The sequence below is a fragment of the Lagenorhynchus albirostris genome, chromosome 6 (genome assembly GCF_949774975.1).
Source record: "Lagenorhynchus albirostris chromosome 6, mLagAlb1.1, whole genome shotgun sequence".
NCBI lineage: Eukaryota > Metazoa > Chordata > Mammalia > Artiodactyla > Delphinidae > Lagenorhynchus > Lagenorhynchus albirostris.
Genome location: NC_083100.1, coordinates 47,000,235 through 47,023,828, shown reverse-complemented (window position 1 = coordinate 47,023,828; position 23,594 = coordinate 47,000,235). Strand labels below are relative to the sequence as shown.

General features: G+C 35.7%; 1 protein-coding gene across 1 annotated transcript in view; it reads left to right on the top strand.

Annotated features, from left to right (window-relative positions):
• Nucleotides 1-23,594, top strand: part of FAM171B (family with sequence similarity 171 member B) — a 66,205-nt gene that overhangs the window by 30,621 nt on the left and 11,990 nt on the right. Inside the window, exons 2-5 of the mRNA XM_060152488.1 lie at nt 5,008-5,241; nt 10,138-10,230; nt 13,197-13,355; nt 21,792-21,962. Of these exons, the coding sequence (XP_060008471.1) occupies nt 5,008-5,241; nt 10,138-10,230; nt 13,197-13,355; nt 21,792-21,962 (657 nt within the window). The remainder of the gene's footprint in view (nt 1-5,007; nt 5,242-10,137; nt 10,231-13,196; nt 13,356-21,791; nt 21,963-23,594) is intronic.

Below are 23,594 nucleotides of genomic sequence, written 5' to 3'. Positions count from 1 at the left end.
TGAACCATTTTTAAACCAATGGTGACATACTGAAAAGAAAATTATGTGGGCAAGACATAATGATTATAATTACATGACAGAGAAAATAATATGGGCATGGAAAGCTGAAAAATACAATGGAGAAGAGTAGGTAGATTATGGAGACAAAAGCACCTCTGGTTGAAAATCATATATTTAATCACACAATCTGCCCCGTCTAAATGCCAGAGTATTTTTGTTAGAGAAGAGAGCTAGTGAGGGGGATTATTATGGATATATATTACTTCTGGCTGCCAGTGCTGTTTGCCTGGTCAAACTTGACATCACAGAAGTCAGAGGCATCCTGTTTAAGTCAATGGCAGGTAATTCTTTATAACTTTTTATTTGAAGGAAAAAGAGTTGTTTGTGCCTCTTTAATTGCTGTAACCAGGCTTTCAGCCAAGATTTTGTTTTTCGGTTTTTTTTTTTTTATTTTAATGCTATTTTTGCTGCTGCTTATGTCGGGGCCAGAAAAACCGGGCTGAGAGAGGGGATGAGCAGGTCAGAGAATCAGCAAATGAGCACTTCCTTCTCTGCACTGGTTGGGAGGAAATAAGTGAGCTAGTGAATATGATGGAAACCAAATTCCTAAGGCTTTTCAATGAGAGAGAATGTGGAGTAAAACACATGGAACTTGGAGTAAAATGAACCTTTTAATCCTGCCTGTAATTTATTAGCTGCTCAACTTTAGCCTCGATTTCCTTGCCTTAAAAGGGGGAAGTTTTGCAGGTTTGTATTAGGATGAAATTGGACAACATGTGTAAAGTTTCTAGAACTGGGCCTGAGAGAGCAGGATGTGTGTGTGAATGTGTGTGTATTATACAAATAACTAGTTTTTCCCATTTGGGCTAGAGAGGACAGTGCTGGTCAGGCCTACAGTATGTCTTGAGTCTGTTAGGCAATCTAAGGTACAGACATAGGGGATCTCCACAGACAGAGAGGCTATGAGTTTGATAGCCAAGATTTGACCTTTGCAAATTGTTTTTTCTGAATTTGATACTCATTTTCTCATCAAATTTATTACATTAACATTATTAGCACATGTGGAAAAAAATCATCCATTCTGGATTAGAAAACATTTTATGAATCAAACCCAGCTTCAGAATGCCAGGAGGCTTTAGGGTGTCTTATTTTGGCAACTGTACTTTTACAAAGATGAAACATATGGAATATGCAGAGGTTTTTTTTTTTAATGAGTTTAGCTTAAGATCTTACTACACATTGGACTTTGTCTATAAATCCAAAGGCTCTGAGAATTTCTAAAATCTTTGGAGCAAACAAATTAATAAAAATTCCCTGTTGAGTCCCATTCCTGAAAATGCTGTTGAAGGAACCATTGTAGGTACATTTGATTTGAATGAGACCCATTACCAAATTTTAACAGGGAATGTTAATTCTCTTATCTTCTAGTTATGTGCAGTCTCCCTCTTATGTGGTTTCTCATATTTTTGGTACATTAGCCTTCCCTCCTTTGCCTTCTCTTATAAAAGATAGGGTAGCCTATTAAATAAAATATCATATATTTACAGTTATATCCCATGTCATTTAAGGTACTTGCTTTGGAAGCAAGCAACAGAACCCAACTCTGGCTACAAGATTCGGGGGAGGGATTTTGATATAGCTCACAGATCAGCAGAGGGACAGTACAACCCAGCTTCTGGAAGGAGAGGGACATGTAAGCACTGGAAATCACAGAGAGTAGGAGTTCATAGACTCTCTCAGATGATTCAGCTACAGCAACTGTTAGCCTCTGTGTATCTTTATTCACATTTTGAGGGCCTGACAGACTGTCTGGCCTGAATTAGTTAGACGCTTTATGCCAGTGGCTCAATACATTTTGTCTAGGGGATTAGGGGCAAGTGACTGGGGGAATTACTTTGAATTGAGCAGCAGCTACTTGTCCTCTACACATAACTAGTGTTTTGTACTAGGTGGCTCTATTCAAGGACATTGGTTTAGAAGCCCATCATGCCCTATTTACATATGGCAACCTTTTACTTTTTTGCCTAAGAGTTGTATTTCCCATTTGAATTTGAAGCCATGGTTTGGCATCAGCATGTACGTATGATTACTTTTTTTCTTTTTAATTGATGTTGTATAAGAATTTAAGTTCTCAGTGATGATTGCAATCATACATTCCTTGAATTAACTTGAGTAATGTGACCCCAGGACTCACTATAACATGATGTAAAGATGGCTTTGGAGTCATTCATGGGGGGGACACTTGAAGGCTGACACAGCTTCTTTTTCTTTTCTTTTAGCATCTTTATTGGAGTATAATTGCTTTACAATATTGTGTTAGTTTCTGCTGTATTGACACAGCTTCTTAATGACTGTGAGATTTGAGGCAGTTTGCATAGCTGCCTGAATGTCTGAAATCTCACTTCTTCATCAGTAAAATGGACTTGATATTATATATTTTACAAAGGTATATTGAGATTTTTTTTGATAATATACACACAAGGCTTGGCAACAGGAACATGTATTTATTCCTAGCCCTTTTCCATATTTTGATTTTAAATTGTTAGCAACATGATTTATTTTAGTGTGAATTTATATGATGGGGAGGTAGTTAAATAATTTGAGGAAAGCTTGGAGTTACGGCCCAAGGCTTAGTTGACCTTTTAGTACCAGATGCTCCTGAATTTTTCTATTAAAAGTAATGATAGTAATGACTGCTCACAAATAATTTAACCTCCCACAAAGGCTTTTTATTATTAAAAATGCCAAGAAAGTAGAGGTGTGGATGAACATCAGTTATCTATATTTTTCCTTGTAATCTATTCTCCATATTTACATTTGAATATATACAAAGTTGTTTTGGAAATTAACCACTTTTCAGATATACTAATGGAACCTCATTTTAAGGTGTGACTCTACAGGAGTCATTTTTTCCCCCAGTTCTTCCCATTTCCATGCTCTAAAGTGGGACTAGAGTAGCTTTTAAGGGTATAATCAGGCAATTGTAGTGCAATAAGAGCACAAGCTTTGAGGAGAGACTGTGGCAAGTTTGTGTCTGGTTTCCTCCATGGCCAACTTACAAACCGTGCTAACCTGCAGTTACCAATATATGAAATGAAGACAGTCGTTATCTATCTAATGGGGATGTCTTGAAGAGAAAATGGAATGATGCACTTAAAAATTAACACAATGCCTGGTTCATTAACCGCCAACACATTTTAGTTCTTATTAGAGTTAATTATTATCATGTATGAGGAAATATATGAAAAATATGTTTGTGTCTGAATATGTAAAGAATTGTGTTTGGATAACATTTAACCTCATTTTTTGATTCTTAAAAGGATAAGGACTATTTTATAACTTGCTGAATGGTACCTTTCCTAGGACTGGGCAGTTACAGTGGTTCTATTTGTATTTAAAATGTCTTTGTATGGTCAAAAGCAATTTAAAGTCTAGCTTATCTTAACAAAAAATAGATACGGTGTGACAAAAGTTTTGTAGCAATATTGCAACTCAATCATTGTTGACTAGGATTTTTTACCTGACGTGATGTTCTTGCTAAAAATTCTTTTTAAAAAATGGGTTTGTTTACACAAATGCATAACAGCATAATTAATCCTTATGAGATGTTTCTTATTGAAGTACTCATGTTTATGAAGTGGTCTCCAGTTGTGAAGTAATAATTTTTGTTATAAATAACGATACTAACATTAGATGTGACAACCAAACACTGTACTGAGCACATTATTTGCATTATTTTATTTTACTAGCTCAAAATAGTTGCTATCTCCTGATTTTACAGATGAGCAAATGGACCGAGAGGTGAGTAACTCACCCAAAGTCACATGTCTAGGGAATGGCAGAGATGGACCTTGACTGGCTGCAGAGCCCATTATGGTAGAAGATAAGGCATCTTTAGCAAAGGTGTTATGATACAGGCTTTGCAAAGGCATTTCCATGATGGTAAAAGTTCTTTTGTAGCCAGACATTATCATTGGTAAATGCATGGACACATTGTCAAGATCTATAAGGCTGGAGGTTTAAGTAGAAAAAGCTTTAATTCTTATTTTCTTGACTTTATTATTTTCACATGTTGTATCTATATATTTAATGGATCATGTTTTTTTATATTTTAGAAAAAGGGTTTTTTTTAACTTAAGTATAGTTGATCTACAATATTAGTTTCAGGTATACAGCATAGTGATTCAGTATTTTTGCAGATTATGTTCCATTATAGGTTATTACAAAGTAACGGCTATAATTCCTTATGCTATACAATACCTTCTTGTTGCTTATCTATTTTATAGATAGTAGTTTGTATCTGTTAACCCTATACCCCTAATTTGTCCCTCCCCCTTCCCTCTCCCTTTTGATTACCTTAAGTTTATTTTCTATGTCTGTGAATGTGTTTGTTTTGCATATACATTAGTGTTATTTTTTAGATTCCACATATAAGTGACATCACAGTATTTATCTTTCTGACTTATTTCACTAAGCATAATATTCTCTAGGTGCATCTGAGATTCTGTTTTGATATTTTGTAATTTGGAACTAAAACACATCCCCTGCTTTCCAGACAACAGAACAAAATAAAGGAGCTAGCCATGCACTAATGGGTTTGGTGAGATGGCATTTTATTCTAAGACCTTTGACTGTAGTTTAAATTAGTATTAAATCTATATAACTTGATAATATTAGAAATTAGTAACATAAAGTAAAAATTATTTTCCTAAAGCCAGAAACTCTTTCCATTATTCACTGTTCTCCCTTCTTCTTCTAAATGGCAGAGAAAATGGAGTGATAATCCTGCGCCGTATTAATAATAAATTCAAATTTATTCAGTTTTAGGGAGAATAATGAATTTGTTGGAATGTTTAACATCTCTTCCTATCCATCCATGTGTATGTATTTCCTAAATTTTTCAACAGTTTTGTACTGTTGGTTCAGGTGCCTTAAATGACATTTTAAAGTATAGTGACATACGCTTTCTAGGATATAACGTGCTGCGATTTTCTTTTTCTCTTCCAGTGTCTGTATTTATGCTGAAGGTCCAGGTGAATGACATCATCAGTCGTCAGTACCTGAGTCAAGCAGTTGTAGAAGTGTTTGTAAACCACACGAAGACAAATTCCACAGTAACTAGAAACAATGGAGCAGTGTTGATAAGAGTACCCTACAAGTTAGGACTCAGCCTAACCATTATTGCTTACAAAGATGGCTATGTGTTGACACCTCTGCCTTGGAAGACTGGAAGAATGCCAAGTAAGCAGTTAAACAATGTTTTGCTTTCACTAAATGTAAATGATTTTTTTCTCTTGTTCTGATAAACCGAAAATGAGACTATGTGAAGCCAATATAAGGAGGTTAGAAAGGCGTGCCAGTTTGAAGAAAACATGAAGGTCTTTTTCCTTCTACAGAAGCTTGAAGGAATCCCGAGCTACAGCTCTGCTCTGTCACAAAGCTTGTCTGCAGGTGGCGGAGAGGGGTGTGGCATGCCCAAAGAATTAGTTAGAAGCAGGATAGTAAAGTAAAGTAAATTATCTGGCCCAAAGTAAAGTAAAGGGCCAGATAATTAAAGGACAGTCTCAAAAGATAAGATGAACAGTGTAGATTTACGTGACGAATAATAAAACAGTTCTTGTAGATTCTTGAGCACATGAAAGTAAGTTGTTTAGAAACTGAATTTACAGTGTATAAAGAACAGGGCAACAGCAGGGCTAAAATGGATTCAGGGAGCCTGGCTATGAAGCTGTGGTTGTGCTGCTGGACAGTAGCCTGATGTAAGAAAGGAAATGGAAAGGAGAGGTGAGAGTACAAGAGGCATACTGGAGAAAGAATTATTAATTATTGTGGCAATCATTTCACAATATAAAAACATATATCAAATCATCACATTGTACACCTTAAACTTACATGATGTTAGCTGTCAATTATATCTCAATAAAGCTGGAAAAAAATTGGTAGGAGTGATTATAACTAATTGAATACTGGGAAAATTGGCCATACAAGGTACCAGAATACAAGTCTGATTGACTGGAAGGATGATACATTAGGTAGTCAATCTTTCTAAAAATTTTATTTTTTATTGTGGTGGTTCTTGTTGTTAGGTTTTAGATATTTTATTTAGTTTCATAATGGAAACATTTAAATTCCTGAACTATTTAAATTTAGAATGAGAAAGAAAATGAAAAATGAATTAGATAATTTAATAAGACTCATGTGAATAAAATTGTAATAAAATGACTGGAAAATCCAGATAAGGATGTATTTGAGGTGACTTCATGGTCTCAAATGCTTTAAATTTTTTTAAAGACAGAAATTAAGTACAACTATTCATTCAACAAAAGTGAGAAAAATAAAGAAGAAACCAACTAAAATGGGAAAAAGGAAATAAAAAGATTGAAGTAGATTGGCATATATTAGAAAAATATAAAGAAATAATTGACAAAGTGTTAGTTCTTTGAAGTAAATTATACATACATCTAGCTAATTTAAACAAAAATGAGGGAAATAAAAGATAAAAATACATAAAAGCTTTAAAAATCATAAAAATTATCAAAAAATTTGGCAATAATCTTAAAAATCCAATAAAACAAACAATTTTGTGATAATATAAATGGTATATTGATTTTAGATGAGGTAGATTAATAACCATGGGTAAAATGTTCTGGGTAAAAATAACTTCAAAGGCTATAAGGAAAAGTGCCCCAGATCATTTTACCGAATCAGTACAGCCTTGATTCTGAGACCTAACAAAGGTAATACAAAATTAAATGCCCTCATGTGTGCATACTGTCTCTCATATACACACACCTCTCTATTGACCAGTCATACTTATAACTCTAAATGTAAAATTCCTAAACAATACAGAAAAGAATTTCACCATTATTTAAATATAGGATACTGTCAAGACCAAGTAGGATTTTTCTTCTTTGCAGAACTATAAGGATGTCAAACTTCATTAATTTTATGTATCATATTAGTAGAACAAATTAGAACTAATATGTGATAATATCAACAATTGCCTGAAATGTTGCCTGAAATGCATTTTATAAGTTCACCATTCATGCCTAACCAAGAACACACTCTTTAAAAACTAGGACCACAAAGATATCCTTAGGTATCTCAAAATCATACTTAACTGTAAAATATTAGAGGTGATCCTACTAAAATAAGAAACTAAACACAGATGTCTATATTATTTTACATTGTAGTAGAAGTTATTATCAGAGCAAAAAGATATTAACAGATAAAAAAGGGAATAGCTATTAGGAAGGAAGAATCAAAACCATTTTTTCTGGTTATGATCATATCCCTGGAAAACTACAAATTAGTATTGCTACAAATCAATACATGTTCTTATATACCAGAAGTAATAACCAATTAGGAAAAATAATGAAAAGAAATCCCTCTCAGAACAACAAGAACAAACAAAATATGCAGGGAAACCTACAAAAAAAAGTGAAGTAACTGTGGGGAGGGAAAATAAAACTACCAAATGTTACTGATAGACCTAAAAAAAAAACCAGATCAACTAAAACACCAGAAACTGGAAAAATATTTTTTCTTAGCTTGAATATTGTAAAGATTTGAATTCTTCCCAGATTAATTTATAGATTTAATGCATTAACAAAACACTTGGCAAAATAACCCTTAAAGAACAGATGTGTCAAAATACCTGAAATCTTGTTTTAAAAGACGATTTACTAGAGGCAATTTGCCATTCCAGATAACTAAAATATATAGCTACAGAATTAAGTGATATTGTGCTATGATTTGTAATGTGGTACAAATCAGATACTAGTAGGCATAAAAAATATAATCTATGATAGGAATCATAAATCATAGAGGAAAAACCTGAATATTCAATAAGTAATATTGGGATACTTTGGTTAACTATTTGGAGTAAATTAATTTGAATCCATATTCCAAAATATATTGCTCAAAAAGTTAAAATATGGAAAATTAAATTATATTAAATTTAATAAACTATCTTATTTTTTTAGGATGGTCTTTTTAAACCGAAAAGCAATGAAAGATGTCATAAAAGGTAGATTTCCCCATAATTTTAAAAAGTAGTAAAAAAAAATATATGAAATAATAAGGAATGATATCCTTAATGTGTTAAGAATTCATACACATCAGTAAAAAACCAAGGCCCTGCCTAAATAAGGTGAATGGATAAAATCATGACTTAGTTTTCAAAACAGGAAATACAAATGATTAGTAAATACGATAAAATATTTTACCTTCCTAATAATCCAAGTACGCCTCCAAAATACACATTTCTTAGATTTTTTCACTTTAGAAACATTTTTTAAAAGTGGACATACTCAATATTGACAAGCTGGGCAAGACGGCCATCCTCAAACACTGCTGGTGGGAGAAGTCGGCAGTGTTATCTGGATAACAACTTTGAAATGTGTGTGTCAGCGTCTTCGAAATCTTCATCATCATTGACTGCTGGGAATATATCCTAAAAACAAACATACAAATAAAGTGGACAGATATCTATGCACAAGGATGTTGAGTCAAATATTATTTTGTAATAGTGAAAATGGAAACAATCTAAATATACAGTATTGTACAGTGTAGTGGTTAAGTGAATCTTGATACTTTAAGAAATATGTGACCTTGAAAATGTTATGAAAGTTTCTATTGAGGAACAGAAATGCTTACAATATTATTTTAAGTGAAAAAGCAGGGTGAAAATATTCTGTATACAATATCATACTCCCTCTTTTTAAAAACAAAATCACAGGAAAAATCCAGGAAGAGCTACACTGAAATACTAATAGTGGTTGTCTCTATGGTGGTATTGTGATGACCATCATTTTCTTCTTTCCTTTTCTGTGTTTCTCAACTTTTCCAGAGTGGATATATATCCCGTTTATAATCAGAAACATTTTTTAAACTCAAAGGAAATCTGAATCTAAGTTTAAGTGACTTTCTGAAAGATTCTCCTCAGGTTTAATAGAAAAGCCCTTTTTAACCTACCTGGGACTAAGAAAGTATCCAAATATGGGATACAATCATCTCGGGTCCAAGCTACTACCCTAACCACCTCCTCTCCAATCTAATACGTCTAACAATCCATCTAAATGTTAGTGTATTCTCAATTAAAATTACTTTCATTTGGTAGTCCTCTATTCCTACTTAAGAAACAAGTATATTATTTTACATCCACCCATACATCATTGTATACTTTTAATATTTTATCCTGTCTTTTCCGTATTTCCTTTACAGCTCTTTGAAATATCTCCAAATTTTAAAAGTATTCTCATGCAAGTGTGTTTTATCCTTTCTTAAGTGATTTAGGGGTATTGTATCATTTCTGTTGATATTTACTTGCATTGCATGGAGGAGAGAGGTCAGTGAGAACTTGAACTCTAGGTGATGCCTCAGAACTTATTTTTCTTTTGCAGGATTGGTCAGGTTGTTTGATTTGGTGTTGCTTATAAAACGATGGTCTTTTGTCCCTGCCTCTTGTTCCGGATCTTGAAAGAATTTAGTTATCTTTCAGGGGATCTGCACTTACTCATCCCACCAGGCATTTCAGGTGCCTACTCTTGTAGGCGGGTCCAGCCCCATCCTCCCTACTACTAAAGGTTGCCTCTGGATCATTTTATGTGTTAAACTGTTTCTTCCTTTGGCAAAGCACAGTCTGTTTGGCGAACCACACTGTGAAGAAGAGCACTGCACCTTTGTATGGGAAGTTAAAAAAGAAGAGTGGATATACTCCCCATCTGAGAGAACCTTGAATCATGGGGCCAGGAAAAAACGGCTTAAAAATTATTCAGTATAAGAAGGAAATAAGTAACGATTATATAGAGAAAATAGCAGAGGGTTGTTTAAGCATTTAACTTGACCAAATATATCTGGGGTTAGTTAGAGAACATTATTAGTCACCTTGGTACAAACTACTTATAAAATTTTTAAAAATTAGTAAAATAGTGATGCCAAATCGTCTCACTTTATTATGTTCCTTTTTTTCCTCCATCATATTATACATGCATTCTTCCTTTGTTTTGAATTGCTTTTCCCATCACAGAACTTCTTTTTCCCCACAATTTTAGGACCTGCCAGAGCAGAACTATATTTGTCCCAGTTTTCCCCCCCATGTCTAATAAAATATCCTAATTATGCTATATTTCACAGTATATTCATCAGTTACACTTTCACTGTTCCCGCAAAGCCAAGCAAATATATGGCTATTTGAAGACACTGTTTTAATTACTGGAAAATTAGCTGGTAAGTACACCACTTCTTACTTAGCTAGTAAGTAAAGAGACTATATTGTGACTATATTGTATAACTGTACTTCTTCACCAGTGGATCAGTGTTGATTATAAGGTGGGAAAAATCTAAGTTGATCAGGGATGATTAGTACTGACTATAAGTTGATCTGAACTGATTCTTATTTCACTATCAAACTATAGCATTTGTGTGTGTGTGTGTGTGTGTGTAGTGGGAATCATTCTCTCTTTTACCATTTTAGCCACCCCCAGTAGAACATCTGACTTGCACAAGTACTGGAAAGAGTCCCTGAACTGCTTTCCAAATCACATCTCTCACTGAGCTTTAGTGGTTGGTGAAATTGGGAAAAGGACTCAGATCTCTGGGGCTTTCTAGTTTGCAGGCCACCTTCATTCCTGCCTCTGACATTAATCTTGCTGCCTGTGTGGGAAGGGTCTGAGGCTGGGGAGTTAAGTATCTGCTTGGCAGACATGATTTGCCCCACTCACATATCCCAAGGGCAGGAATACGGGAAGCGTGATTTGGGGTCTAATTCAAGCTGTGTCCTCCAGCTCTGCTTTACCAACCACGAAGATGACAGTTTTATCCTTACCTCACCTCCTTACCCCCTTAACTAGTCCCAGCATTTTGTGACTCTTAACTGCATATTATGTAAAACCTCTATAAATGACAATAATTGGCCTTTTTTTTCTTTTGGGAAATTAATGTTGAGAACTAAAGCATAATAAGAATGACTGGTAAAGGCAGAAAACCTCAAAGTCTAATACAAGAGTCATGGTAAAAAGAACTGTTTTTGAAGTTCTCTTCATCTTCAGAAGCTTATCTTATTTAGTCCTAATGTATTAAAAAAGAAAGCCTAACACTATCATTTGGAAAAAATTAACTAGGGCTTGATTAATCTTAGAGTAATTTACTGAGCAAGGCAGTAGAATCTCTTACTCTTGCACTGAGTTTGCCGGTGCATGGCAGAATGGGTGGATGTAGCGTTGAGTATGAAAGGTGGAAAGTAAATAGGAAGTACATGTTTGCAGAGAGAGGCCACATTGTACACTGCTGGGACCTTAGTGAAATCAGGTTCTCCACAGTCCTGCTTCATTTGTTTGTTTTGGTTTTATCTTGACACATCCTACTCCTTCCTGGATTCTTCAAACCCCATCACAAATTGTAATTTCTGCTGGGTTATATGAAAAGGGTCAGCGTGAGCGTGTTCATGTACCACTCCTTTGCCACTGTACAAAGCAGTGGTGAGCTCTCGTCTGTCTGGGTGGCACTGCACATGCCACGTGCCCATCTCTGTGAGAACACTGTGAGCCCTCTGGAATTCCTTTTACTGCCTCATTTCCCTAAGAGTTGACCTACTGGTGAGGCCAACCAAGAAAGGATGGATGTTTCTGATGATGTTAAATCTTTCCTTAGGAAAGTGCGCATCCTCACTTCTTAACTTCCAGAAAACGTTAATATTTTTCCTTCTAAGATTTTATCAGGAAGTTGTTCATTTTGTGTAGTGAAAAATGTGTTAGGCCTGTGTGTAAATATATTTGTAGTAAAAGGAGCAGCAAAAATTGGGAACTTCAGAAATGTGTAAAACCTTAGAGAAGTTCAGTTAGACATTTCCTTTAGTGTACATGTTTTCAGTTGTAAAGAAGTTTGGATTTTCATCATAATTAAGCCACACATTTTTAAAAAGTAAGTTGTAGATAGTACCTGTAAGGGATCAAAAGGTATTACATTGTTCCCTTAAAGCAATTTAACAAGGATAATATAGATGTGTTGTTTTTTTTCTTTATATCCCTTAACTGTTTATTTTCCAGGTACCATTTTTCTAGCTTCATACATAAATGATAAATAAAACAATGTAAGATAATTCTCAGTCAGTGTATAGTTTATTTTTTATTGTCATGTAACTCTTTAAAAATGGATACTTTTTTCGTCCTAAGAACTTAACTGATTGTTTCTGATAATTTTTAGTTTTAATGATATGAGTTGACCCTTGAATTGTTAAAGATCTGCTGAATACAGAAAAAAATCAATATTGTCCTTGGGTTCTCGATAAATTAGAGGATAGTCAATTCAAAGTTATTTACATGAGATAATATTTATAAATTGAATGCCTGGCATTTGAAAAGCTTTTAATGCATGTTTAATTGCCTGATGCAGAAACCTACCCACTTAAGTATATGGCTTATCATCAAAGATACTTTCTGTTGCAAGTTGCTGAAAACCCAACCCGAAACTAGTTTAAGCCCAAAGGAAGCACTTATTTATTGCTCAAATGATTGATAAGTGTAGGGATGGGACCACCTTTAGACATGACTTGATCAGGGCTTCAGTTGAAATAATTGAGAACTAGTTTTACTCTTTCTGTTTCTCAACTCTCCGGTCCTTAAATATTGTCTCATTTTCAAAGGAGCTCTCATTTTTGGTCACAAGATGGCTTTTGCAACTCCCAGACATATATCTGCTCACATAAAATCTAGTGGGGAATAGAAGGTCTTTTCCCCTAGAAGTCCAAGCAAAACTCACTTTGCATCTCATTAACTGTGGTTGTCACAAGTCCCATAGTTCAACAAATCACTGTGGCCAACAGGATAATGAGATGCTTTTGATTGGTTTCAGCCCATTCTGGCATGCACCATTACCTCTACTCTTGTTACAGAAATGAAACCCCAAGTGAACCACATGGGTCAATGTGTGGTTCCCTAGAAGTGAAACTCAAAGGGTGAAGAAATTCTGGGCAAGCGAATCAAGCACTCTCTAGGCTAAAGGTGCCTTGTATGATCTAAAGAAAGGGGCATTTCTTATTTATTCAGATCTGAATATAAAATAATAATTATAATTAGGAGATGTCAGTAATGTTTTAGAAATAACTGGTTCACTTAGAGTAAAATGTCCTGACCAATAGTGCTGTGCTTAATATGCATTTGTTTTGTCTATTTGCTAATGAGGTTTCCTTTTTCCAGATGCCAAATCTCAACCAAGTGTTCAGTTTTCAAAAGCCTTAATTAGACTACCCAACAGCCATCACATTAGCAACGTTACAGGCTACCTTACAGTCCTACAACAGTTTTTGACAGTGGATAATTTTCTGTATACGACTGGAATTACTCTCAATAAGTCAGGTATTTTCTAATTTTTTATAATCTAATCTATTTATAAAAACAGCACATAAATCTCTCATCAAGTACTATTTATTTAGATGTCTGAAATTCATTTAAGCTTTGGAGGAGACATGTCACTTTTGAAACATAAATATAGTTATTAAAGTGTTTATAGGCAGTCCCTTTGATCCAATGAAAGATTATACCAGTCTTCTGCATACATTATTTCAAATTAATAGAGAGTTTAATTTACAGGATATTTTTATCCAAAGGAGGTAATCAAGGTATAGAAAATAGTAATGATTATTGTATAATTTTGCAAATTAAAAAATATTGAAAGTGGAAATTTGATTAAGAAGTTTACATATATATTATAATTTGACCTATTCATTCTTACCAAATTGATCAGCAGTGTCAATAATTGTTAGATATAAAAAAGTTTATAGATTAGAGTAAGCAACTGGAAATTTTTCTTTTCAAATATATTTGATATACTCTGAGTAAAACGGTAATATTGAAAAGTACTTTTTATATTCAGCAGCACTAGTACACTTACATAAGGCTGTCATGACCTACATTACGAAGATGATGGAATCTTACACTTTATTTAACAATTAACTTATGAATGACACCTGTAAAAACTGTATCTTCCCTCTGTACATCCACACTTGTTCTACCATTTCTACCAGTTGTTGCAATTAACAAACTCCACTGTTTTTATTTTTTTATTATTATTTTTTCACTTTGAGTTACAGTGTATTTTGCTAAAACTTTACAAGGTTATTTTTTTAACATCTTTATTGGAGTATAATTGCTTCACAATGGTTTGCTAGTTTCTGCTGCACAACAAAGTGAACCAGCTATACATATACATATATCCCCATATCCCCTCCCTCTTGCTTCTCCCTCCCACCCTCCCTATCCCACCCCTCTAAGTGGACACAAAGCACTGAGCTGATCTCCCTGTGCTATGCGGCTGCTTCTCACTAGCTATCTCTTTTACCTTTGGTAGTGTATATATGTCCATGCCACTCTCTCACTTGGCCCTTCCCCCTCCCCATGTCCTCAGTCCATTCTCTACGTCTGTGTCTTTATTCCTGTCCTGCCCCTAGGTTCTTCAGAACCTTTTTTTTTTTTTTTTTAGATTCCATATATATGTGTTAGCATACAATATTTGTTTTACTCTTTCTGACTTACTTCACTCTGTATGACAGTTTCTAGGTCCATCCACCTCACTACAAATAACTCAATTTCATTTCTTTCTATGGCTGAGTAATATTCCATTGTATATATGCACCACATCTTCTTTATCCATTCATCTGTCAATGAACACTTGGGTTGCTTCCATGTCCTGGCTATTGTAAGTAGTGCTGCAGTGAACATTGTGCTACATGACTCTTTTTGAATTATGGTTTTCTCAGGGTATATGCCCAGTAGTGGGATTGCTGGGTTGTATGATAGTTCTATTTTTAGTTTTTTAAGGAACCTCCATACTGTTCTCCACAGTGGCTGTATCAATTTACATTCCCACCAACAGTGCAAGAGGGTTACTTTTTCTCCACACCCTCTCCAGCATATATCATTTGTAGATTTTTTGATGATGGGCATTCTGACCGGTGTGAGCTGAAACTTCATTGTAGTTTTGATTTGCATTTCTCTCATGATTAGTGATGTTGAGCATCCTTTCATGTGTTTGTTGGCAATCTGTATATCTTCTTTGGAGAAATGATTTAGGTCTTCAGCCCATTTTTGGATTGGGTTGTTTGTTTTTTTGATATTGAGCTGCATGAGCTGCTTGTAAATTGTGGGGAATAATCCTTTGTCAGTTACTTCATTTGCAAATATTTTCTCCCATTCTGAGGGTTGTCTTTTGGTCTTGTTTATGCTTTCCTTTGCTGTGAAAAAGCTTTTAAGTTTCATTAGGTCCCATTTATTTTTGTTTTTATTTCCATTTCTCTAGGAGGTGGGTCAAAAAGGACCTTGCTGTGATTTATGTCATGAATTGTTCTGCCTATGTTTTCCTCTTAAGAGTTTGATAGTGTCTGACCTTACATTTAGGTCTTTAATCCATTTTGAGTTTATTTTTGTGTATGGTGTTAGGGAGTGTTCTAATTTCATTCTTTTACATGTAGCTGTCCAGTTTTCCCAGCACCACTTATTGAAGAAGTTGTCTATCTCCATTGTATATTCTTGCCTCCTTTATCCGAGATAAGGTGACCATATGTGCGTGGCTTTATCTCTGGGCTTTCTATCCTGTTCCATTGATCTATCTTTCTGTTTCTGTGCCAGTACCATACTATGCGGATTACTGTAGCTTTGTAGTATAGTCTGAAGTCAGGGAGCCTGAATCCTCCAGCTCTGATACTCTTTCTCAAGATTGCTTTGGCTATTGGGGGTCTTTTATGTTTCCATACAAATTGTGAAATTTTTTGTTCTAGTTCTGTGAAAAATGCCATTGATAGTTTGATAGGGATTGCATTGAATCTGTAGATTGCTTTGGGTAGTAGAGTCATTTTCACAATGTTGACTCTTGCAATCCAAGAACATGGTATATCTCTCCATTTGTTGGTATTATCTTTAATTTCTTTCATCAGTGTCTTATAGTTTTCTGCATACAGGTCTTTTGTTTACTTAGGTAGGCTTATTCCTAGGTATTTTGTTGCAGTGGTAAATGGGAGTGTTTCCTTAATTTCTCTTTCAGATTTTTCATCATTAGTGTGTAGGAATGCAGGAGATTTCTGTGTATTAATTTTGTATCCTGCTACTTTACCAAATTCATTGATTGCTCTAGTAGTGTTCTGGTAGCATCTTTGGGATTCTCTATGTATGGTATCATGTCATCTGCAAACAGTGACAGTTTTACTTCTTCCTTTCCGATTTGTATTCCTTTCATTTCTTTTTCTTCTCTGGTTGCTGTGGCTTGAACTTCCAAAACTATGTTGAATAATAGTAGTGAGAGTGGGCAACCTTGTCTTGTTCCTGATCTTAGTGGAAATGCTTTCAGTTTTTCACCATTGAGAACGATGTTGGCTGTGCGTTTGTCATATATGGCCTTTATTATGTTGAGGTAAGTTCCCTCTATGCCTACTTTCTGGAGGGTTTTTTTAATCATAAATCGGTGTTGAATTTTGTTGAAAGCTTTTTCTGCATCTATTGAGATGATCATATGGTTTTTCTCCTTCAGTTTGTTAATATGGTGTATCACATTGATTGATTTGCATATATTGAAGAATCCTTGCATTCCTGGGATAAACCCCACTTGATCATGGTGTATGATCCTTTTAATGTTCTGTTGTATTCTGTTTGCTAGTACTTTGTTGAGGATTTTTGCATCTATGTTCATCAGTGATATTGGCCTGTAGTTTTCTTTCTTTGTGACATCCTTGTCTGGTTTTGGTATCAGGGTGATGGTGGCCTCACAGAATGAGTTTGGGAGTGTTCCTCCCTCTGCTATATTTTGGAAGAGTTTGAGAAGAACAGGTGTTAACTCTTCTATGATGTTTGATAGAATTCCCCTGTGAAGCCATCTGGCCCTGGGCTTTTGTTTGTTGGAAGATTTTTAATCACAGTTTCAATTTCAGACCAATTGTGATTGGTCTGTTTATATTTTCTATTTCTTCCTGATTCAGTCTCGGAAGGTTGTGCTTTTCTAAGAATTTGTCCATTTCTTCCAGGTTGTCCATTTTATTGGCATATAATTAGTTGCGTGCATTAATCTCTCATGATCCTTTGTATTTCTGCAGTGTCAGTTGTTACTTCTCCTTTTCATTTCTAAGTCTGTTGATTTGAGTCTTCTCCCTTTTTTCCTTGATGAGTCTGGCTAATGGTTTATCAATTTTGTTTATCTTCTCAAAGAACCAGCTTTTAGTTTTATTGATCTTTGCTATCGTTTCCTTCATTTCTTTTTCATTTATTTATGATATGATCTTTATGATTTCTTCTGTTAACTTTGGGGTTTTTTTGTTCTTCTTTCTGTACTTGCTTTAGGTGTAAGGTTAGGTTGTTTATTTGAGATTTTTCTTGTTTCTCGAGGTTGGATTGTATTGCTATAAACTTCCCTCTTAGACCTGCTTTTGCTCCATCCCATAGGTTTTCGGTCATCATGTTTTTATTGTCATTTGTTTCTAGGTATGTTTTGATTTCCTCTTTGATTTCTTCCGTACTATGATCTCTTGGTTATTTAATAACATATTGTTTAGCCTCCATGTGTTTATATTTTTTACAGATCTTTTCCTGTAATTGATATCTAGTCTCATAGCATTGTGGTCAGAAAAGATACTTGATACAATTTCAATTTTCTTAAATTTACCAGGGCTTGATTTGTGACCCAAGATGTGATCTACCCTGGAGAATGTCCCATGAGCACTTGAGAAGAAAGTGTATTCTGTTGTTTTTGGATAGAATGTCCTATAAATAACAATTAAGTCCATCTTGTTTAATATATAATTTAAAGCTTGTGTTTCCTTATTTATTTTCATTTTGGATGATCTATCCATTGGTGAAAGTGGGGTGTTAAAGTCCCCTACTATGATTGTGTTACTGTCAATTTCCCCTTTTATGGCTGTTAGTATTTGCCTTATATATTGAGGTGCTCCTATGTTGGGTGCATAAATATTTACAATTGTTATATCTTCTTCCTGGATTGATCCCTTGATCATTATGCAGTGTCCTTCTTTGTCTCTTGTAATAGTCTTTGTTTTAAAGTCTATTTTGTCTGATATGAGAATTGCTACTCCAGCTTTCTTCTGATTTCCATTTGCATGGAATATCTTTTTCCATCCCCTCACTTTCAGTCTGTATGTGTCCCTAGGTCTGAAATGGGTCTCTTCTAGACAGCATACATACGGGTCTTGTTTTTGCATCCATTCAGCCAGTCTGTGTCATTTGGTTGGAGCATTTAATCCATTTACATTTAAGGTAATTATTGATGTGTATGTTCCTATTACCATTTTAATTGTTTTAGGTTTGTTATTGTAGGTCTTTTCCTCTCTTGTGTTTCCTGCCTAGAGAAGTTCCTTTAGCATTTGTTGTAAAGCTGTTTTGTTGGTGGTGAATTCTCTTAGGTTTTAATTTCTCTGTCGCATCTGAATGAGATCCTTGCTGGGTAGAGTAATCTTGGTTGTAGGTTTTTCCCTTTCATCACTTTAAATACGTACTGCCACTCCCTTCTGGCTTGCAGAGTTTCTGCTGAAAGCTCAGCTGTTAACCTTATGGGGATTCCCTTGTATGTTATTTGTTGTTTTTCCCTTGCTGCATTTAATATTTTTTCTGTGTATTAATTTTTTGATAGTTTGATTAATATGTCTCTTGGTGCATTTCTCCTTGGATTTATCCTGTATGGGACTCTCTGTGCTTCCTGGACTTGATTGACTATTTTCTTTCCTATATTAGGGAAGTTTTCAACCATAATCTCTTCAAATATTTTCTTAGTCCCTTTCTTTTTCTCTTCTTCTGGGACCCCTACAATTCGAATGTTGGTGCATTTATTGTTGTCCCAGAGGTCTCTGAGACTGTCCTCAATTCTTTTCCTTCTTTATTCTTCTCTGTGGTAGTTATTTCCACTATTTTATCTTCCAAGTCACTTATCCTTTCTTCTGCCTCAGTTATTCTGCTATTGATTCCTTCTAGAGAATTTTTAATTTCATTTATTGTGTTGTTCATCACTGTTTGTTTGCTCTTTAGTTCTTCTAGGTCCTTGTTAAACGTTTCTTGTATTTTCTCCATTCTACTTCCAAGATTTTGGATCATCTTTACTGTCATTACTCTATATTCTTTTTCAGGTAGACTGCCTATTTCATCTTCATTTGTTTGGTCTGGTGGGTTTTAACCTTGCTCCTTCATCTGCTGTGTATTTCTCTGTCTTCTCCTTTTGCTTATCTTACTGTGTTTGGGGTCTCCTTTTCACAGGCTGCAGGTTTGTAGTTCCCATTGTTTTTGGTGTCTTCCCCCCGTGGGTAAGGTTGGTTCAGTGGGTTGTGTAGGCTTCCTGGTGGAGGGGACTGGTGCCTGTGTTCTGGTGGATGAGGCTGGATCTTGTCTTTCTGGTGGGCAAGACTGTGTCCGGTGGTGTGTTATGGGGTGTCTGTGAACTTATTATGATTTTAGGCAGCATCTCTGCTAATGGGTGTGGTTGTGTTTCTGTCTGGCTAGTTGTTTGGCATGGGGAGTTCAGCACTGGAGCTTGCTGGTCATTGAGTGGAGCTGGGTCTTAGCGTTAAGATGGAGATCTCTGGGAGAGCGCCTGCTGATTGATATTACATGAGGCTGGGCCAGGAGGTCTCTGGTGGACCAATGTCCTGAACTTGGCTCTCCCACCTCAGAGGCTCAGGCCTGACACCCGGACAGATCACCAAGACCCTGTTAGCTACACGGCCAGGTACGTGGGCAGTTTCTTCCCTTTTGGGAAGTCTGAGGTCTTCTGCCAGCATCAGTAGGTGTTCTGTACGAGTTGTTACATACATGTAGATGTATTTTTGATGTATTTGTGGGGAGGAAGGTGATCTCCACATCTTAACTCCTCCGCCATCTTGAACGTCCCCTGGCAATTTTTTTTTTTTAACTTCTGTTTATTCCACTGTTTTTAAAATCACCTCAGACAATATGTAATTTTTATGGTTTCCCTTGAGTCAAATTTTTGGTCCATATCGTTTGGGGAGTAGTCAGAAATTAGAGTAATAAGCATATAGATGTTATGGTTAGATAGGCTTTTTTTTTCTTTTTTTTCCTAACTTGCTGTAGCTGATGCTGTTGATACCCCAGCCACATGACCCTGTCTTCTGTTACAAGCCTATGTTTCCTACTGCGACTCTGCCTAAGGGCATTCCCTGGTCCAGGATGCAGACTTGGCCCTCACAAGGGGCAAGCTCTCAACCAATGACAGATAAAGAGCACATAACGCATACACACCTGTTCATTAACACATCCTGTGTTGGCTTCCTTCTTCTGTGTTACTCCTCCAGTCCCTCAGTGGTGGGTGCTTCCTCCATATTGTTATTTCAGGGTTTGCTTCTTGAGGAAGCCAATCTAAGATACCTGCCAAAGTTTTCCAGTTGTAAGTTACAGGATGCTTTCAAAATAAAAACATCACAAGAATGGTACCGATATATACACTATTGCAAATGAAGCTCACGGTGCATTGGAGGGTTTTTATGAACAACACTCATTAGATTCAGTGGGAAGGAGTCATAGTGTGCTGTGCCCTTCAGCGTTCCTCTACCCCCTGCTTTTGAGATTATTCATTAAACATTTCAATTGTCCTGAGAATGCTGCTAACATTTTCAAAGTTCTAGAACTGCTAACATTTTCAAAGTTCTAGAGCTGTGCTGACAAATGGGAATTTCTGCTCTGCCCCGTCTGGTAGCTGCTGAGCCACATGTGGCTGTTGAGCTCTTGACACATAACCAGTGCACTGAGAAACTGTGTTGCTCATTTCATTTAAATTTAAATTGCTGCATGCGCTTCTGGCTACTCTACTGGATTGTACAGTTCTAGAGCTCTACGAGTATGAAAATTCTTTGTGAAAGTTTCCTCCTCATTGTTTTGCAGACTCTTTTTTCTTTCTTCTTTGAGTTGGCCTTATCCCAAATGGTGGGATGCTGATTTCATCAGTTTCAGCTGCATTCACTATGTGACGCCACCGACTGTATAGAACTGAGGGGTGGAGTTAAGAAAGCCAGCTGGCTTTATAAATAGTTTGATAGAAGAGATTATAATTACTTACAGATTACATAGTACTTTTTACAGTGCATTACTGACCAGTGCAACTAGTCTACAGAATACGTATGGCATTATTTTGCTTACCTTATGGTTAGAGTTTCAGGACGTTTGCAAAGGTTAATTCTCTTACATTTAACAGAAAATTTCCAATAAGCCAGTGGTTGCCCTGTCTGATAACTGAAGACATATACCAGATTCGGTGGCAGCGATAATAAGGATTCCTTTCGATGGCCTCCAAGGCGCTATGCTATTTCCATCTCTCTCTGACCTCCAGGCTTCTTTCTTTCTTACACATGCCAAGATCACTTCCGATTTGGGAGCTTTGTGCTGGTTTCCTCTGCCTGGAAGGCTCTTCTCTGAGGTCTCTGCATGGATGGCACCTTCTCATTTGGCCACTGCTCAAATGTCTCCCCCTCAGAGAGGCAGCCTTCCTGTTGGTTTTGTAGGTTTTTAAAAACATTGAATTAGATTCCAGTGACCTTAAATCAGAGGACTCAGAGAGAATTTGATCTTCAGGCTCATACTGATTTGTCAATGTTACATAAGTATAGCATTTATTTATGATATATTATATACTTTAAAAATCCTTAAGTAGAATCCAGTATCTATTTGATATTAAAATGGATAACCCTGGGTGAAATAGAGGAACTAGATATTTTAGGCCCATATTAGTCTGTTGTTAATACACAACTACAGTTTGTGTTTTACATATGATTTTAATGAACTGTCTTCTGTTTTTAGGTTTTGAAGGCAATGAACTGACTCCTCTTGCAGCAATATGTGTGAAAATATATTCTGGAGGAAAAGAATTAAAGGTGGATGGCTCTATTCAAATTTCTCTCCCACTTCTACGTACAAATGGTATAAGTGCAGGGGATCACATACCTGCCTGGACATTTGATATGAACACAGGTATGTGAGCTAGGTGAAAAGGTTCTGAATATTTTAGAAATATGTTTCTATATTTTTATTTAAAATTTTCATCTTTATTGAGGTATAATTGACAAATAAACTTTCTATATTTTATACACAATATTAAATTTTAATATGCATTATTTAAAACATTAAAATATTTATATTTGAATGTTTTATCTTTAGTAGAGTACTAAATCAGTAATATTATAATTTTAAGCACTTTGTTAGTGACGAAAAGTGACCCTACTTTGATTAATATAATACAATTGTGGGGAAAAGGATATCACTGTTACATTTTAAGATAGCATTATTTACTCACATTCCCATGTTTTTATATTTTGAGCATAAATAAAATTTTTAAAATTATTTCTGCTCTTATGAGTTTATTTTTGTTTTGATAGGAAATATGAAGTTATATATAAAAGCTTGGCTAAAGCAATTGATAAATATATGCTAATTTCATGAAAATAACACTGTTTTTTATATGTATGTGTGTGTATATATGTATGTGTATTATATTTATAGAGAGAGAGAGAGAGGGAGAAAGAGAGAGAGTAGAGAGATTATTTTCCAAAAAAAAATCTTTCGTACCAATTTTGTTCCCTGAGTTTATCCTCCTAAATAGCAGCTGGATGCACTTTTTTCCCTTCTGCTTCTCTTGGTTTTCTTGTGTTTCCATGTAAATAAGGTGGGAATCTTTACCAAAAAACAAAAACAAGAAAAGATGATCAGTCCAAAACTGGGTCCAGGGCTAGAACTGTCTTGGGTTAAGTCATGTTACACAACCTAGACAGTTTTGCAGGACCTGATTTCTTTCTCATCTGTTTCCTGTGTTAATACCTTTCTGGAATAGGATTTCCCTTCTGAGTATCAAGAAGGCTGTAGGTGCTCTCACTTTATACCACCCAGGTTAAAGTCCAACGGAAAGAGAAATTCTTTTCCTAGTAGCTATTACCTAAGCCCTTGGATTCACCGCATTTGTAGAATGGGGTTTGCATGCCCATCTTGGAACCAGTCTTTGTGGTCTGCAAATAGATTGCACAAATTTACTTAGGCTTAAGTCATGTGTTGGAACTGGGATTGGAGCCCTAAACTAGTCATGTGGACTGAGAATAGGGAGCAGTAGATCCTCAAAGGAGATTTGGAATGAGGTTTCACTGTAACTGGAAGGGTAGGTAGTGAGGCACAAACACACACATGTTCACTATAGAAGATAAAAACATGGATATATTATTGTTTAAGAAAGACTGGAAACTATATAAGTAACAATGGTAGTTGTAAGGGACAAACTCTTCTTCTCTCAACTCTATTCTACACTCAAAACTTCACTTCTGGTCACCAAGTGTGAGGGTGTTTTTTCTGTACCAAGCAGGACTCTTAACACAAGCTAATAAGTGTCCTAAAATTTCATTCAATTTAGACACTCTCTACCTGGAGTTAGTGTCAGATCCTACAGGTTAAGGGCTCGGTCCTGCAGCCCCCAACTCAAGAGGCCAGTTGCGAGTCCAGCTTGTCACCCATGCTTCTGCCCAGCTGCCTATAAATTGGAGGTTCCCATGACCCTCTCTTCGAGTTTGATAACTTGCTAGAACAGCTCACAGGAAGACAGTTTACCAACTAGATTATCAG